Below are 19,609 nucleotides of genomic sequence, written 5' to 3'. Positions count from 1 at the left end.
TTTACTGTTTTTATCTGTTTTATGTATGCCCTATTTTGGGTCTCATACCGCTGCCACCTATAAAACCAAATCAGAGCTTCCACTGCATGTTGCCATACAGTGGAAACACGTTTGCCCTCAATTCTCATAAATATTTGTTTCACTATCCCATCTTCAATGTGCAGATAGGTTCCATATCCCTCCTGCCTATAAGCCCAAAAAAACACTTCTACTGTATGCTGGCAATGTATATATTTTGATTGTGTCATTTTTAATATGTTAATATGATTAGTTTATATTTTAATTTAAAAAAAAGTTTGTTTTAAATCAGACTATTTCTTTCACCAACCTTCATATATTGTCCGTGCAGAAGTTTTATGAGAGCCTCACAGGTCTCAGGCAGGGCTGGACTGGGATAAAAAAAATCAGCCCTGGCATTTAAAGTACACAGGCGCACCTCAGTTACATCAGGAAAGAAATCGTGTGCCGCCGCGCGTGCCCACATAGTGTTGTGGGTGTGGCCAACATGGGGAATTGATACATACATTATAATAAAACATTACATTTATCACACACTCCCAGCCACATCACGCCATCACACCATCCCCCCAGGCACATTACGACACCCCCAGCCCACTGTACTTATCTGTGCTTCTGGTGCTGCTGACATCTATCAGGGTGGGAACTTCCTGTAGAGTGAGCAGGGAAGCTCTTTGTCTCACGAGATTACCAAATCTTGTGATACATAGAGCTCCTCGCCTTGCTCTGCAGTCTGTGTCCTCTCCGGGAACTGGGAGCAGCTATTAGTCCCCTTCCCCAAATCAGAGGGGGATTAAGGCTCAGGGGGCCCAGAGTATTTAAGACAGCAAGGCCCCATGGTTATCATTTTAGACAAATACATAGGCAATACTGTGTGCACTACTGTTAGAAACACACAGCTCTGCCTTCACAAGCAGTATGATATAAAGCAGGACATACCTCCCAACTGTCCTTGCAGTCGGACCAAATCCTGATTAAGTAAGACAGTCACCCAAATTCAGGATTGCCCCACTAGATTCAGGACAGTTGGCAGACTGTCCTGCTCTCTCCTACCTGTCTTGTCACTTTCACCACTTGTGACAGCTGGTTTCTTTAGCTCAGTTGCTGCTTGTCTTTACCCCAAAATATTGCATGCCCTATTTTGAAAAAGAAAATGGGTACATGAGATGTAGAAAACTCCAACCAGCCCCGGTGTTAAAACAATAGCACTCACGTTTTATAATTAGTCCTCCATCCAGTCCCAACAATAATAATATTCACATTTAATAAGTAGACCCAACATTAAAATAACAGTATACCCATTTACTCAAAACCTATTTTCCTCCCTGCAAACAGTCCCAGCAATAAATTAAATAGCATTAATTTTAATAAATATAGCCATTTTCCATAACTATCCCCGGCAATAAATAATTCAGATTCACATTTAATGAATAGCCCTCCTCCCCAAAATCAGCCCCATATTCAATTGATAGCCCCAAACCACCCCAGCATTAAATTAAAGGTTCCTTCACCTCACCTTAAATAATTAGCCCCCACCTACTCTCCACCATTAAATAGCATACCTCCCACACTATATTAAGATCCTCCCTTCCCTCACATATTATATTAAAATACTGCACACACACACACAATATTAAAATACTGCGCACACACACTATATTAAAATACTGCGCGCACACACACACACACTATATTAACACGGTCAAACACACACACACACTGTGCAAATGGCTACAGTAGAGCCAGGTTGCTCTGGGACGGAGTACTAAACAGGAGTGTCCATTGTCTTCTGCATTATTTGCAGTGGCTATAGAGCCGTTTGCATGCTTCATCTGTGCGCATCCAAATATTTGTGGCCCCCCAGTTGGGGGAATTGTGGATACTGTTATATGTGAAAGACATTTTGCTGTTCTTGACGAATGCAAAAGGACTGACTTTCCGATGATACGTTGTGTCATTCTCTGCAGTGGACTGCATTTTAAATGCCTGCAAGTTTGGATTTTTAACCTACACACACACAGAGGTCATTACACTTATCCCACATTGACCCCATTATTGACTTTTTCGGGTGTGATCACGTCTGTGGAATCATTTTAAAATGATTTTCGAACCTAAATAACTTTATATTCTACAACACTCACCTATCTATGTCCCCAATAGAGTGTGTCAGACCATAAATAAATACATGTCTTTATTTGGATGTGGGAGTGCAGGGTGGTGCCAGTGCCGGATTAACGCAATGGCCTTTCTGGACTATAGTCCAGGGGTCTCGGGCAGCTGGGGAGCCCTAACAAAGATATTTATGCGGCAGATTTATATAATTTATTTATTTTTCCTTCGTAATGCCGGCAATCGGATCAGGGGCTGTATGCCACTGCCTCTCATTCTAACAGCAAATCTGAGGCTGTTAGAATGGGAGTAAATGTAAAAGGCAGATCTAAGTGGGAAAAGCAGAATGCACTGAGGACACTGGTAGATAAATGCATTAACAGGACAGGCAACAAACTATAAAAACAGGAGTCAGGGCTGATGTGTAAAAGGAAGAACGGTAACAAGCAGAGGTCAAAACATGCGTAAGACAGGAAGAACAGTAACAAGCATAGATTAGTACAGCCGGCAAACAGGATAACCAGTAACTAGCAGAATTTGAGGCAGGCAGCATACGGAATCAACTGAATTATAAAGAATCAACGGTAACAGGAAGTCATCAGTTTGTGTTGCAGACAGGAAACCAGTAAGCCTCCAGGTTGACGGAAGTAGCAGACAAAACAGAGTGGTCAAACACGAGCAGTGTCAGACAGAGCACAGAAACTTAGGCTAGCTAAATGCCTAAAGAGGTGCTAAACAATTGTGCTTTGAGCCTAATAAACCAACAGTGACCAATCCTGGCTGTGGATCCTAAGTCTCCTACTGCTTCTATCCCACAACCCTGACAAAAGCACTGGGATCACCGTCGGGCCACTTAGCATGAAATCCTGCCACCTCTTAACAGATGAAAAATATTTTAGAAATAAACATAGTTAATGTATTGCCTTGTAAAGAAGAATGTATGTATACTAAACAAGTAAAATTATGTATTTTATGTTAATGCTAAATTCAAGGGTAATTTAATACAAAAATCAACACGAAAATCGATTTAAAATAACTATGACAACTGTTGCATAATGTACTACAATATATTTAGCACTTGCAAGTGTATATTTTTGGGAAAGTGGAAATAGTTTTCCTTTAACATATATCAGGTAATCATATGGGAACTTTTTACCCGAAGGACCATACACAGGACACGTGGTCATCCCCTAAGGTTAGAGGAGAGGAAATTTCACAACCAGCAAAGGAAGGGGTTCTTTACAGTAAGGGCAGTCAAGATATGGAATTCATTGCCAGGGAAGGTTGTGATGGCAGATTCAATAGATATGTTTAAGAAAGGGTTAGACAAATTTTTAGCGGAAAGGTGTATCCAGGGATACGACTGTTAATTAAAATGAAGGATAGTAGTGGATATAAGGTAAAAATAGGACTGCAATATTGAGTCTGGGGGGATTTTTCACAATTGAAACAGATTGGCGGTTGCTTACTCTGGATTAATTTCAAATATAAGTGCAGGATCGCAGGAGATCCAAAATAGGTTGAACTTGATGGACTGGTGTCTTTTTTCAACCTCATCAACTATGTTACTATGTTACTATATCTGCATGTGCATATAATATCTGTATATAGATAGAACATTGATATGTGTTAGACAAAAACAAATTATCTACCCCATTACATAAAAATATAGATTTGCAGACATCTTAAAAATATTACATATTAATTTTAATAAATTTTGTAATCTGTTACAGACCTCTTCTTGATCTCAGTGATGGCGGATAAAAGTCTCCGATTTTACCTGCTCTGTGATCTCTCTCTTATATGCAGAGCTTGGTCACAGCTGTTAGCTGCCTTTTGATGTTGTCCAAATTGAGCACCAGTACCTCAACTTTAGTATAGCTGAAGTTCGACTAGCGCCTCTTTGTGGGGAGATGACTGGGGCCAGGGTACTAATTGCCACTTTGGGACATGATATGATATATTTTTTTTAACTAGTAAAAATTGTGACTAATGAAAATGGCCAGCATTTCAATTTTGACTTGCCTATGGTACCTTATAAATAGCATGATTAGACATGTTTGTTGCAGTGTTTAGGCATTTTTTTGCTCAATGTTTAGGTCTGTACAGCGCTGCGGAATCAGTGGCGCTATATAAATAAATGGTGATGATGATGCTATTTTTCCTAGTAGGGCGTAACAGTGGTTTAGTCTTGCACATGCGCATCGATTCCTGCTATATAATAGAAAGTTGAAGATGTTGATCCTCGATATGTTTAACATTTTTAGGATGTGTTCTTTTATGTCAGTTTAGAAACAGGTGCATATATTAATGAAAAATGTACAATTTCTATTCCATTTGATGACGACATTCTATAATTCACCGTATTACATCATCCTCATTCTTACTTTCAAAGTATTATATTCATCTCTCATATGCTCAATAATCAGATTTTTTTGTTCCTCTCAAAGCCAATTCCTTTCAGCACCATTCTCTACCACTGACAACATGCCATCATGCGTTCTCCTTGCTGCTCTTAACTTCTGGAACTCTATCCATTTACTCCTCGTTTTAAAACTGTCTTTACAAATCAAAGTTGAAATCTTAGCTCTTAAAGTAGTAATACTACTGTGAGCACTTGTGAGCTTTTCATGGTGAATGTCAGCACTTGTTCCCTTGTGTTTTGTTGTTATATGTCTCCCATCATCCACTTAGGTTATAAATTCTTTGGGACAAGGACCCAAATCCTCAGTTTTCTGTTGCACTTGTTCGTGCCATTTTGTAATATTTGTTTCTGGTAATTTGGGGCTGTGTACACTCTATAATGCCATATAAACCTATACATACATACACTTACAACAGTAAGCAACATTTGTAAACATTTTTAATCTGATTTACACAACTATTCAAGATTCAGAAGCAGTCTGTTGTTTATTCCTGCTCATGGAGAAGCAACATTGTACCCCATCTCAAATTAACATAGACATTACAGTTATTAAACAAATGAAACTCCCAAAAGTTCATCTGAAGTTTTGAATGATTAAATTCTATACCTTTGGGAAAGCCACGTGTTATTTTAGGGTGAACTTAATCTTTCAATTTGTTCTCCTTTGCAGGTTTAACTCTGCTTTGTTCTATGGTATAATGTTATCATGTATAATGTTAGATGGGTCCATTAATAGGTCTTGGGTCTTAAAAAGGAAAATTTATAAAACTATATATTCTACCTGGTGATCAAATTTCCGCAGTGAACATGCCAACTTTCAGCAAACTAATACTGTTTAATCTTAAAATCTACAAAAGGAATCTAGTGCTCCCTCTTTATACAACCAGCTTAAAATACAGGACAAAACTGGCATTGTGAGTAAGTGTGGTGTCACATCATGGAAAATATACTGGGTAATAAGTGAGGCTGTATATTCATGATATACATAAGCATACCTGGACTGGATCTTTAGCACATTAGGACACGAGGCTTTTGTAAAAACAGCTTGCAATGGTTTACAGTCTTCATAGGTTAAGTTATGAGTTTTAGTTAGACCTTGAAAAAGACACATAATAAGTAAAAAGTAGTGCACCTGCATCAGCTACTGACGAAGAGTATATAAATAATCTATTATTTTATATTTCATTTTATAATACATGAGTAGAAGTTGGTCTGAACAAAACTCTCCTCCCCCTACTAGAAACAGAAGGTTTGTCAATGCTTGGGCAAATCTGTTTAGTTGGTCAAAATTTGTGGAAAGGTAAACTCCGCCCAGTAGAAAAGTATTATATTATGCAGCAAAGAGCACAAAGGGGTCCTTGGTGCCATGCTCCGAGCTTGATAAGACGTGCAGACACAGCTCCTGTAGAAATAAAAAAACATAAAATAGCGCAAAACTTAAAATCAAGAAAATAAGATTTAATAAATGTGATTAAGATGGTGTATATACACCTAAGCACATACAATTTAAAACATCAAGATGGAGTGACCACAAAGAACTAGGTATGCATATATTCAGACACTATAGACAGTCTTCGTGAGACAATTGAGGAGTCGCCACATTAGAAACCTCCTGTGTTGATGAGACGGAGTGGTGATTACCAGTCAGATCGGAACTGGCTTAGTTGAAATCCGCACAGCTTTCAACTAACAAATTTGTTTTTTCTTATATTTTAAACTGATTGCTTTTTTGTCTGTATATTGTATTTTTATTTGTTTATAGTAATATAAGAGAGCTGAATAATTACGAGATTCATATATACTGACTATTGCTTTTTCTGGACACATTCATTAAATGCAGTCGATTTTATTACATAAAAGCCAACAATTCAGGCTTGGTTTCTCCTCACTACGTAACTGGGCTTTATTTACAATCTATATTTTTATGAATTAATTCATTGCCTTATAGGCTCATTTATATTATGTGTTAGGAGGCTAATGATTGGCCGGTCTCCACCGCGTGACTACGCGTTGTTAGTATTTAACAGTTTTGTCTTGGAGTCAACAATATTTAGAATGCTATGCAGTTGATCTTATTACATAAAAGCCAGCAATTTGCATTTAATATGTGTGCCCGCTCTCTAAGTTGTTAAATCTACAATGTGCTGATTGACTGTAATTTTGCATTTGCTTTCAATTGTATGTATGAACTATATGCATTACTGGTTTCTCTTCACTACATAACCAGGTTTTATTTACAATCCGTATCTTTATGAATGAATCTATTGCCTTATTGGCTCGTTTACATCATGTGACAGGAGGCTAATGATTGGCCGGTCCCCACCGCGTGACTGTGCGCTGTCAGTATTTAACAGCTCTGCCTTGGAATTAACTATATTGCCTCTGATGAAACGGCATCTGAATGCCGAGAAACGCGTCAGGCTGTGATATTTTTGTGTTTTTGGCAAGTGCAGTGACCCTTTTTTTTTTACAAACCCCGGGGACTTATTACAAGCTTGCTGCTGGACCTTAGCAGCTCACTATTCAAATTGGAGTCAAGCACTTAGACATACACTACAGCAGGTAACCCCTTGTTGTTATAGAGTGTTTAAAGGTTAAGTGAACATGCACACGCATCTGTGCGGATTTCAACTAAGCCAGTTCCTATCTGACTGGTAATCACCACTCCGTCTCATCAACACAGGAGGTTTCTAATGTGGCGACTCCTCAATTGTCTCACGAAGACTGTCTATAGTGTCTGAATATATGCATACCTAATTCTTTGTGGTCACTCCATCTTGCTGTTTTAAATTGTATGTGCTTAGGTGTATATACAGCATCTTACTCACATTTATTAAATATTATTTTCTTAATTTTAAGTTTTGCGCTATTTTATGTTTTTTTATTTCTACAGTTTATGATCAGCAGGTCCAGATCCTGCTTAAATAGCTGCAACTTGATCAAGTGTTATAGGTCATTTAGCGCCTGATATTTTGATATATTCTGTATTTTTGCTAGACACAGCTCCTAGCTGGACATGCTGGAAAGTAATTTGCCTAGTGCCTGGGGAGGCCCTGGCTAGCAGGAAAAATGTTATAATAGAGTTTTGAATGGGTCGAATGGAAGGTGAGTTAAACTGGAAATATATAGTTTTGTGATTGTTTGTAAATGGAGTTAATTTGAATGAATGTGTTTTTTGAATGGAAAATGGTTGAATCTGGATATATACATAGTTCTGTGTGGTTCTGTGTTGGTCTAATGTTATTACGGAGTTTTGTTAGGTTATTTAAATGGAATTGTCTGAGTGCACACAAAATGGAGTTAGTGAAGTGTTTGTCATGGTAGCATTTGTGTTGGTTGCAAAAATTATTTTGTGCAATATGCCTTGTTGGCTCTCACTAAATGTCTTTTTGTGTAAAATAGATATTTGTGGTGGACTTACAAGTATATTAAGAAAACGTGTAGATGGTATACCATTTCTGATATTACTGAGATTTTGATTTAGATGGAATATGAAAGCCTGCTATGCTGCTGTTGAAGAGTGTGGCTGAGATGAGGACTTAGATACATAGCAAATGATTAGATTGTTCAGGAAGTGGTCTGATTTTTCAATATAAAGTTTTGTTAGACTGTTGGCTTAAATTGTAGCTTGTAACTCTGAATCTCTGAAATAATATGGTTTATTTCTGGAAATGTTGATGTAGTTAATATGGCAGCAAGGTGTGCATGTGTTTAGAGTAGGCTGAGTTCAGACAATAGAAAAAATGGACATAGAAGCTCCATGCTTGTAAAATGGTTGCCATCTAGAGAATTCCATGTGAAGACCATGTAGATAGTAAATAATAGCTGTTGGACTTTGACTGAGATAAGATAAATGGAATGACAGATGGATAAATGGTAGAAGTTTTGAGATAAATGGGAGAATATTTGGGAGGTTAAAATGTGAGCTTGACTTGTGTCTCTTTCTCCCCCACAGGTCTCCCCCCCCCCTCCCCCCACTGGTCTCCCCTCCTACACACAGGTTCCCCCCCACAGGTCTCTCCTCCTCCCCCCACACACAGGTCTCTCCTCCTCTACCCCCCCCCCCACACACAAAAAGGTCTCCTGCCCCCCCCCCCCCACACACACAGGTCTCCCCCCCTCACACAAACACATTCACACACCTTTAGACAATAGTTAGTCAAAACACACACACACACACACACACACACACACACACAATGACTTATATATTTATAAGACAGGCAATTGCCTGCAATGTATGGTATGAAACAAAATCTGTTGAGTTTGTATAAATACACTGTTTACTGTATTATAATATATACATAAGTTTTACAATTAGAATGTTGACGGTAGTAGTCATAAATTTACGTTAAATTATCATCCATACATTTGCCAGACTATTAAGGAGATTAAAACCCCATAAACACCCTAGAACCCTTTTACAGCTACGCTACCATCTCAGGTAAACTATGTAAGTAACATATCTTAGTCCAAGTATAATAATAATTTTGAAACAAAACATAAAATTAAACCTCATTATATCCAATTGCAAAGCACTGTGAATACTGACACTAAATATATAAATGTTAATAAATTAATATTTGAAAAGCATTTGATTTGATTAATGACAAGTAGGTTTATTTTAAGAAAAACGTTAGTATATGCTTATCTTCAGTGTCTACATATTTTAGCCCCATTATAATAATACATTTTAAAAAGTGCTTAATTTTTAAAAAATTTTATATTTCCCTCTCCAAATTTAAAATTTTAAGTAACTTTTCGGTCTCATTCTGTTGAAAGTATAGCTTGGAATCAAATCTTGGTGGTATGTTTACTAAACTGTGGGTTTGAAAAAGTGGAGATGTTGCCTATAGCAACCAATTAGATTCTAGCTGTCATTTTTTAGAATGTACTAAATAAATGATACCTAGAATCTGATTGGTTGCTATCTCCACTTTTTCAAACCCGCAGTTTAGTAAATATACCCCTGTCGAAGTCAGCAAATTGGATAAAGTCATTTCAATTAAAATCGATCAAACTTGGTTGTCTTTGTCTGAAAAGATGCGTACGGTACACTACAGCGTAAAAGGGCACGCTACGGCGTAAAAGGGCGTACGCAGCTGCAACACGTGGCAGCAACAGTACTTAGCCTTTTACATACATTGGCACAAACACGCATACTTGTAAAATAGTACACATTAATGGTAGTTGCAACACATAGTCATTTATGTCGAAATATAGTAGTATTTATATTATAAGTTATATGCACATTAGTGAAATATATGGAACAGGTTGAAGGAATCATATCATGTGTGGTATCATAATAAACCTCTTAACATTTGCTACTGTTTGGTTCACTCTGCGAAGGAATCGCAAAGTGCATACACAAGTTATGAATGATAGGGGATTATGAACTACTTAAGACTAAGGAATCTTGGCGGGAAGAGCAGAGCATACCCCCTGGAGAGATGACCCCCTCCTTTGGATTCCTTAGGATGAACTAGCCAATGATTGACAACCCCTTGGACCTTCCTGAAACCTGGACCAATAGAAGCAAGCTATACCATCTTCATTGTTTTACTGTATTCCTGTGTGCATATAAGCAGCAGCCTCTCATCTAGTGTTCAGACATCTTGTCCCCAGACTTCAGGATTGAATGACTGTACACTGGATCCAGAGCGCCTGCGATAAGTAATGGCTGTACTTATTATCACTTCGCTTGAATATATTATACTACTTATTGCGAATAAATCTTTGTGCGTTGGAAACACAAATCGAGGTTCGACAATCGTTATTGGTTAGCGACAATACGCACTTAACACCCCTTAAAGTTTTGTATTGTTTTATTAAGCTAAAGACCAAGAGCCTGATTCATCAAGGCATGTATCTGCTGATTTAGAGCATATTGTATGCAAAATCACTGCGCATGCCCAGAACCAGACCATACGCCAGTAAACGCAGCCATGTCTGCTCCGTCTTCGTATGCAAAGGAGACTTACTACAGCCTACGATTTCAGCGAGTGAATGGGGTGGGGAAAGGTCGTTTGTCCATAGTCAATTTATAGTGAGGGCGTGCCAAACACAAGCGCACGCAGTCACGTCCGAATCAAGCTCTGGGCATCGCAAAGGTATTTATTTTTCTGCCGCATCTCTTGCTCCAGGGCTAGTCTAATTCCTGATAACTATTGATGACAGTCGCGTATTCATCCTATTACATGTGAAATCAGAAACAACTGTAAAAATGGATTTTATGTTCAGTAGACAATAATTACATTCTAATAAATGTATTTCATGAAAAAAAAAAAACACCCTTTTTTTTTAACTCTTTTCTCGTTAATACCTATATTATTAACGGATAACATTAATTGAATATTTTTTTGTTCTTTTGCAAATTTATATCCCACATAGGTATTGTACGTATCCTGCACTGTCTTGTGTAGTAGAGCAGAGCAGTCCGACACCCGAATATTTCAGAACACGTATCTTCAGATTTAAGAGTACACAGAGCTGATTTACGTGCATTCAGAATGCGTGCCTTGATTAATCAGGCTCCAAAAGTTCTTTTTTTCCCACAGAGCATTATAAATCCTTTGGAAAACCTTACCAACAGGATAGTGGGCTGGTTACAGTTATGGCAAAAGAGCACTGGCTGTGCTGGTACTGTAATAGAGAGAATTGCAAAAGCACACTTGAATTTGTGAAAATAAAAGAACGAGCATACCCTAGTAACCAGGACCCGCAGAAACATGTAGTTCCACCCTAGTGCTTAATAAAAAAAAAATGCAGACACTCCTTTTAGCATATGCTCTGAAATTGCCCCAAAGCTGCCAATTACCCTGTGCCTGGAATTTGACTATCCTTATTGTCTGCTGTGGTCTCTACATGTGTCTGGAGTCTGACTGGTACTCTCCATCTACTGCTGCTTGGAACTATAGCTCCCCTGTGGCTCACCTTTGGATAACTGTGTGCCTGGACTATTTAAGTACTGACGAGCATATCCAGATCTAAGGGAAAAGGCTAGTAGGCATGAATACAAATGTAAGTCTGGTATAAACTCTTCTGGTCTAGAACCTCCTAGCCTTACGTTATAACTACCACAAAAGTATATTATTAGATCAGTCTGTCCCATGTCCTTGCTATGTAATTACAAGTTTTAACCCAAATGGTGCAGGACCTGTCTACTACAGTAGATGCGCAGGAGGAAGCAGTCAATTTTTATATTCCTCCTCTTGATTCTGTAGAGTCTAAGCTAAACCTTCCAGACTGCATTTTAGGAGATCCATGTTTATTTCAAAATTTTCGATACAGCTGTAAACTTTATTTTCAGTTGAGACCTCAAACTTCTGGAAAGAAGCAACAAAGGTTTGGGATTGTAAAATTCTTACTGCAGGGTGACCTGCAAACCTGGGATTGGGACAAACTCTGCCATTTTGAGTGTTAATGCATTTCTAAAGCATTAGGGGCGTTCTGTGAAGACACTGATGGTGACTTCTGCTGATTCCCAATTACAGTCGCTACATCAGGGGCACAGTTCTGTTGAGGGATATAGTTCATAATTTAGACGCTGGGCAAATGATTCCACCTGGAATAAATAAGCTTTACGTATCGCTTAGGATTGTCCAAACAGATCATGGACCTTAAGGTGCTTAACACATTTATCCATTATGATCAATCACATTACGGAGAGGAAGCAAGAAAAAGAGTCCATTCTTTATTCCTCTGCTGCAATTCCCCAACCCAGATGTGCAGCCAAGCCTGCTCAAATTGGCATGTCCAGATTGTCTGCAGATGAAAAAGGTGACGTGCTACCGGTCTGCGCATTTACTGTGGCACAAGGGCCAGTTTACCTCCACTTGCCCTCAGATATCAGAAAACTACAAGGCCAAATTGATATTAGGGAGGCTCCTCTAGGCCTACAAGTATGCCCCCTAAAAGCATTCCCCTGTATCTAAAATCTTTCAATTCCATATATCTCTTTTCATAGCTACTTACAACTATGACATGCCCATTGGGCACAATTCAGACAAAAACTCTTGCTCTCCACTCCTCCCTTAAAGTTATCCTAAGGAGTGTGGGCTCACATAAAGTGACACTAACTACACATCTCCTCCCACTAGTATTACCGGAGGGTCTCACGACTCAAACTGAAATGGGAAAATGACATTGGACATAAACGAATAAATACTAAAGTAAATCACAATTACAGTTCTGTTTTCAACATAATATATTTGGGCTATAAAAAGATAACTGCATAATAAGAAAAATTATTTTAACAAAACAACATTCATGTAGTCACAACAAATAAAGGTAGCAAACGATGTTTCAATAATTATTAAAAAATAGTGAAACCGACAAAAGCTCAAAAGGTCCATTTCAATCAAACTTTATCAAATGTTTGCTCGTATGGACCTGTCTTTAATACCAGAAGTTAAATCTCCTTGTAGCATAAAGTTTTGAAAGACTTAGGGGCATATTTAATTAATCTCCTTCACTTCTGCTGTCCTCTGTTTCTCTGTTCCTTCTGACCCCAAGCATGTGATCCCACCTCTACCTGTCCCTGACCTTCCCACCCACACCCACAAATTGTTTAGACACGTATGAGTACGGCGACCTGCCAGATTGCTGCCTCCTGGAAGAACCCCTCACCACTGACACTCCACTTGGTCTGCATTCGGGTATGGCACATTTACCAGATGGAACATATCTCCAGCATACTGAAAGGCTCCTCTGTCTCCTTTCACAAAGTCTGGATCCCATGGGCCTCCTATCATAATCAGCCACTGCTCTGTTTCTAGATGGCCCTTTCAACATTCAAACACAACCCAGTTACACTCTTCTAACTTTTTATCCCTCAAGTGAACTTCTCTTTCTATCCTCTTCTACCCCCAACCTCCTTACTGTCCGATCTCCCCTTTATCCTTACCTCCCCCCGTCCCCTTTCTGCTTCTCTTCATCTTACCCTCCCTGACCCTAATAAGTTATACAAAGTTCATCGCTGTGAGCAATCTCCAGAACACTGCTATCATTTTATATATGAGCATCTTTAGGGTAGGCCCATTGAGGACCCTGTATGAAGCACTGCATTCAATAGCTTGCCCTCTATTCAACTGTACATAACCATTTCTGGACTCTTATTGTATTGTTATCTTATTTTGTATGCAGTGTTACTAATAAACAGTATTTTTTTTTTTTTTAAAAGTCCAATGTTAAATACAAACAGCAAATATTCTGTGTGTTTCAGTCAGTGTTTCCTGATGTGTACTGTAATTCCCTTACGAACATTGTTTGCACGGTCACCTATCGAAGATACAATAACTTCTTTGCTGTGAGACGTATAGGTGCATATATTGAAAGAACTACTGAAAGAACTTTGCTACATTTATTTGCTGTGAATATATGGATGTTGTTTCTTTAAAATCATTTTTTTTATTAAGCAATTATGTCTTATAGCCCAAATAAATTATGCTTAAAACAGAACTAAAATTGTGATGTACATCAGTATTTACTCTATAGTGCCAGGGAACGATAACTGAAGAATCTACAGACATACATAAGTGGTGGGGATCACCACTTACCCGTTTGGCTGCTTAGTCAGATATTCAGATAATCAAACCAAAGGAAAACTATATTAGTTCTCTAAAATCTATCTAATTAGAAACTGCTATACCATGCGGAATGGGTCAATTAGGAAAGGACAAGACATTTGATAGGATCACAGCTTGGTCTTGGCCTAGAGCTTATGCCAAGGTAGCAAGGTTTTGTAATGTCTGTCTGAATGTCAGGTGACAGCACACAGCATCAACCTCCAGCCCGGATAATTCCCCTTCAAATAGTCAGATGCTATTTGAAAAAAATAAAGGATATAGAGCCCTCATCAAAAGGTTATAAGATTATCTTAGTGATGGCAGATTATGCCATTAAGAATACTGAGGCAACTATATTACAGTCACACCCTAATAAGGATAGCTAAAAAAAGAAGGGTGGGACCCTTATGGTCCTGAGTACTAGCTTTATATCCCAATTAATGCGGATCTTATAAATCCATTTGGTTAGTACAGTAGTCTACCTACTGCAGACCGATGGCAAGTTCAGCAATTTAACTGCACCCTGAAGTTCATGAGGTTTGTCCCAGCAAAGAAAAACTGGGACAATCTCTTCCCATTCACAATATTTGCATTTCTAGAAGAAACCCAGACCTCAATTGGCTTTCGCCATTTGAAGTTTTATATGGCAGGAAGCCCCAGGGTATTCCTGATCAGCTACGGGAGACCTGGGAACGGCTCTTCAGGTATGAGAATGTATTGCAATATGTGTTAAACATGGATAATCAACTAGACTTAATTGTTCACATTGCTCAAGAAAATTTGAGGAGTTCACAACGACCCCAGGAATGGTTATATAATGTTAAACTCCTAAAGACATGGAAGGAGACAGAGGCTTTATTAGTATACATTGTTGTAAATCTAGGCCCTCAGGTGGCCAGAGACCAAGTGTCAGAAACCCAAGACCCGGTCTGATCATCCAGTAACCATTTACCTCAGGATTTGAGATCTATATCATACTGCCTGACCATTCCGCTCCCTTTGATAAGAGTAATTTGTACATCCATCTTTGCTATCACTGATATGCTTTAAAAGGATTTTTAAATGTGAGTGCAATATCCACTTTTTACATTAAAGTATTTTGTTAAAACTATATTACGCTATATACTTTTCCTTTCTACATTTTATATTTATGAATGTGGACATCTGAATGCTGAGTAAGCTGAATCCATCAGGAAGATTTTGATATCTGATGTAATCAAGCGCCAATTTAAAAAGCTTTACTTCATTATAACTCTGGTGAGTTCATTACCTATTTCTGGAGCAAAAAGTGGTATCACTTCTAAACACTGTCTTTACGTTTTTTGTTGAACATTTTTGTATTAATGGTATTACATTATTATGATGTATTAGAAACATTAACCCACAAGTGCTCTTCAGGACCGAAGCCCCTCCAGTACCCTGACCACACCCTCTGGATGTTTTTGAATCTAGGATTTGTGTAATTTCAAACTCCTCCTGTTGTTGAAATTTGGGTACTAAGGAGGAAGATGTAGTAGTAGAAAATCTATTGATGAGCAACTGCTTGAGAAGAGAGATATGGAAAGAATTGGAAATACGGAGTGTGGGAGGAAGCTGTAATTTATAGGAGACAGGGTTGATAACATGTAAAATCTTAGAAGGTCCAATGAACCGGAGAGAAAACTTCATTGAAGGAACCTTGAGACAGATATTCCAGGTGGAGAGCCACATCTTGTCTCCTACTTTGAGTGCAGGAACTGAACGTTTTCTGTCTGCGAAGAGTTTGTAGCTGTTAGAGGATTTCTTGAGACAGGTAACAACTTAAGACCAAATAGCAGAAAAAACTCAGAAGATCCTAAACAGCATGAACATGGGTGGGTGGGAGGGCAGAGAATTTGGGGAGCGCATGATGTAACCCATTAACGACAAAGAATAGCGTAGAAGAGGAAGATTCATGAAAGACGTGTTGTAAGCAAATTCGGCCCAGGGTAAGATGACAACCCAGTTGTCCTGGTTGGTGGGAGAAAATATTGTGAGAAACGTTTCAAGCTCTTGGTTTATTCTCTCCGTTTGTCCATTAGATTGTGGATGGCATGCAGAGGAGAAATTAAGTTGAATGCAGAAACTCTTGCATAAGGCATCCCAGAACTTGGAAATAAATTGGACCCTTCTATCAGAAACAATCTCTTGAGGACAGCCATGGAGCCGAAACACTTCTTTAATGAAATGTTGTGCTAACACTGAGAAGGAAGGAAGACCCACAAGGGGAATAAAAAGAGCCATTTTTGAAAAGCGATCCACCATGACCCAAATCATGTTAAATCTTCTACTGAGAGGAAGATCAATGACAAAGTTCATGCTGATGTGTGTCCAAGGTTTGGAAGGTACTGGAAGGGGTAATAGTGAACCCAAAGGATTTAGACAGGGAGATTTTTGTTGGGCGCAGATGTTGCAAGCAGCCACAAATTCTTTGACATCTGACAGGAGGGAGGGCCACCAATAGATTCGAGAAATTACCTTATAGGTTTTGAGGAATCCCACGTGTCCGGTAAATCTGGAGGCATGATACCACCGAAGAAGTCTTTTCCAGAGGGAAGCAGGAACGAAGGTCTTCCCAGGAGGAGGAGAAGATATAGAAAGAGCTAGTAAACACTTGGGGACCAAGATGGGACGGCATAAAGGTGGATCAGAATCTTGGCTGGAGTCAAAGGCCCGGGAAAGAGCATCCACTTTCTTGTTCAAATGACCTGGCTTATGTCATGTCACATGGAGGTTGAAGCAGGAGAAGAGTGATCAGCGAGCCTGGCGGGGATTGAGGCATTGAGCCGTTTGAAGATACAAAAGGTTCTTATGATCTCTAAAGATGGTATTCACGTGCTGAGCTCCTTCCAGGAGATAGCGCCATTCAGAGAGGGCCAACTTCATGGTCAGTAGTTCTTTATCGCCTATGGTATAATTCTGTTCGGCTGGTAGAAATTTGCGAGAAAATAAGGCGCAGGGTAGGAGTTTGTTGGTTGGCGAACTTTGGGAGAGCACAGCACCTACACCAACTGTGGAAGCATCCACTTTGAGGAAAAAAAGGTTTAAATAGCTCTGGTTGCCTAAGGATAGGAGCAGGAGAGAAGGCTTGCTTAAGGAATGAAAAGGCTTCTTGAGCGCTTACCGACCAGTTCTTGGTGTCCGCTCCCTTCCTGGTGAGTGCTGTAATGGGAGCAATAATACTAGAATAGTTTGGAATGAACTGTCTGTAATAATTTGAGAAGCCCAGTAAACATTGGATAGCCTTGAGACCGGATGGACGTGGCCAATTCAGAATAGCTTGGACCTTCTCTGGGCCCATACAAAGGCCGGATCCCGAGATAATGTAACCCAGGAAGGGCATAGAAGTGGTCCTGAAGGAGCATTTGTCCAGTTTACAATAAAGTCGATTTTGTTCAGAGCCTGGATAACAATTCTGCGACATGCACACAATGTGAATCAATATCTGGAGAAAAAATAAGGATGTCATCAAGATAGACCACTACACAAGAATAGAGCGGTGGTGAAGGGCGTGGTCTAGCTTCCATGGCGGTCGGACGCGTTTAGGTGAAGCTCTCCCCATACCTGAGCTGTTGTAGGCTACCCTTGGGCTTTCGGTACCCAAATTATACTCTGCTCAAGCAGTAAAAAGGCGTGAGGATACTGCTGCCACTCACCCCAGTAAAACCGATAGCTGCGAGTGCCGGGGGCCGGTGGATGATTAGCCCCGCTGATCACTGGCGATCCGGAGGAGGTGGTGTGCTGACCGCTGTGCTGTGGTAGGACTGTGCGGCTGCCATCGCCGTCTGGACCACATATCCTGAGCTGCTGGCAGGGGTTGCCGAGCTCTGGCCTGTCCCCGGGTACCGCTGCATGTTGAGGCCTACTTCCGGCCCTGAATCCCCGGTGCTCAGCTACTGGAGTCCCCCAAGAAGTGGTACTTCCGGTGGAGGCGGAGCCACGAGGAGCTCGGCGATCGCGGAAGCAGAGCCCAGAAGCTCTCCTTTGACCAGGTGCCTACCTATACCGGCTCTCCATCTGGCTGGAACGCTGGGGGCAGCTGCGATCCGGTAGGAGGCCTACTTCCGGTTCGGAAGCCTCGGCCTCAATTTCTCACCAACGAGGGACATCCGGAGGGGGCGGGGCTACGCAATCCACAGGCACCTCGCTGCCCAACTCTAATACATTGTGCCCCTTGGAGGTAGCAGTGATTCCTGGCAGTTGATGTCAGTATTCCATCCAGGCGTGTGGGCATCTCCTACAGCAAGATTTGCTTAAGGTCAGTGTGTCTCCCCTGTGCCCCCACAGCAGCTGCTGCATCCCAGTGGGCCCCAAATTAACTTCTGGCAAGTGACTTACCAAGTATCATTAACCAGGAACTGCAAAGTACTTCAAAGGTTATACTGATACAGCAGTCCCTGTCATTAAAGGGTTAATCCCTGTTACGCGTTGTCTGTTATCATTGCCTTCTTTGTAGAGCCCACTGTGGCCATCTGGTGGTATCACTGAAAACAACTACTATTTTTCCAGACAAAGCTGTTCACACCTAAGTTCATTTTTTTGCTCCTGGGGATATAGCTCTGCCTGGTGTTTGCCTCCAGCTCTCCACTGTGACATGGTGATTATTCAGCATAACAAGTTGGAGCTTATCGAAACTAGCCTGGTAACCTACCTATGTTGTGCTACCTTCACCACCGGCCTGCATATCTACCTTGCATTATGTAGTAATCTTCAAAGCCCTACCTGGGCCTGATGTGCTCTGTATGACTTTCTAAACTCTACTGTGCAGCACCCTTCTTCTCCCTCTACCCCATCATCCTCCTGCCCTATATACCTTACTATATCCTCAACATAATCAGCATGTCGCAGAAGAACAGAAAACCCTCAGGCAACTCTGCCACGTCTAACTTCTTTGGGACCAAAAATAAAGCTTTGCAAGCCTCTACTGACACCTCAGAAACCTCACTTCCGTCCTCACCATCTGATCTGGATACTCAGATCCAGGCAGTTATGACAAATTTATTGGAGGGGGTTAAAGAAGCCTTCAAGCAGGAACTCTCAAAGGCAGTCAGTGAACTCAAACGGGAACTCTCCTCCTTGGGTACGCGTACTGACACTCTAGAAACAAAAACTGACGACCTCTGTCGCTCCCAAGCGACATTTGACAGAGAATTATCCCGTCTAAATGATGAAGTCGAGTCCTTAAAAGAAAAACAAGAGGACTCTGAAAACCGCTCCAGGCGTAACAATATACGAGTCCGTAACGTGATCGAAGACATTTCACCATCTGAAATTCAGCCGTTTCTCAAAGACCTCTTTTTACATTTACTTCCAGGTCTATCAGATCCTGACTGCATGATGGACCGTGCGCACCACGCCCTCAGAGCCAGACCAGCCTCTGACCAACCCCCGCATGATATAATTGTGCGCTTCCACTACTACATCAAAGAGCGTATTCTAACTCGTACAAGGAACTCCACTTCAATTTCCATTC

The 19,609-nt window shown here is 40.3% G+C and overlaps 1 protein-coding gene across 1 annotated transcript in view; it reads right to left on the bottom strand.

Moving 5' to 3' along the window:
• Positions 1-19,609, bottom strand: part of RAD9B (RAD9 checkpoint clamp component B) — a 111,948-nt gene that overhangs the window by 60,862 nt on the left and 31,477 nt on the right. The window contains exon 5 of the mRNA XM_075211516.1: positions 5,548-5,647. Within this exon, the coding sequence (XP_075067617.1) occupies positions 5,548-5,647 (100 nt within the window). The remainder of the gene's footprint in view (positions 1-5,547; positions 5,648-19,609) is intronic.

The sequence above is a fragment of the Mixophyes fleayi genome, chromosome 1 (genome assembly GCF_038048845.1).
Source record: "Mixophyes fleayi isolate aMixFle1 chromosome 1, aMixFle1.hap1, whole genome shotgun sequence".
Lineage (NCBI taxonomy): Eukaryota > Metazoa > Chordata > Amphibia > Anura > Limnodynastidae > Mixophyes > Mixophyes fleayi.
The sequence above is the reverse complement of the archived record's forward strand: the minus strand, read 5'-3'. Positions and strand labels throughout refer to the sequence as shown.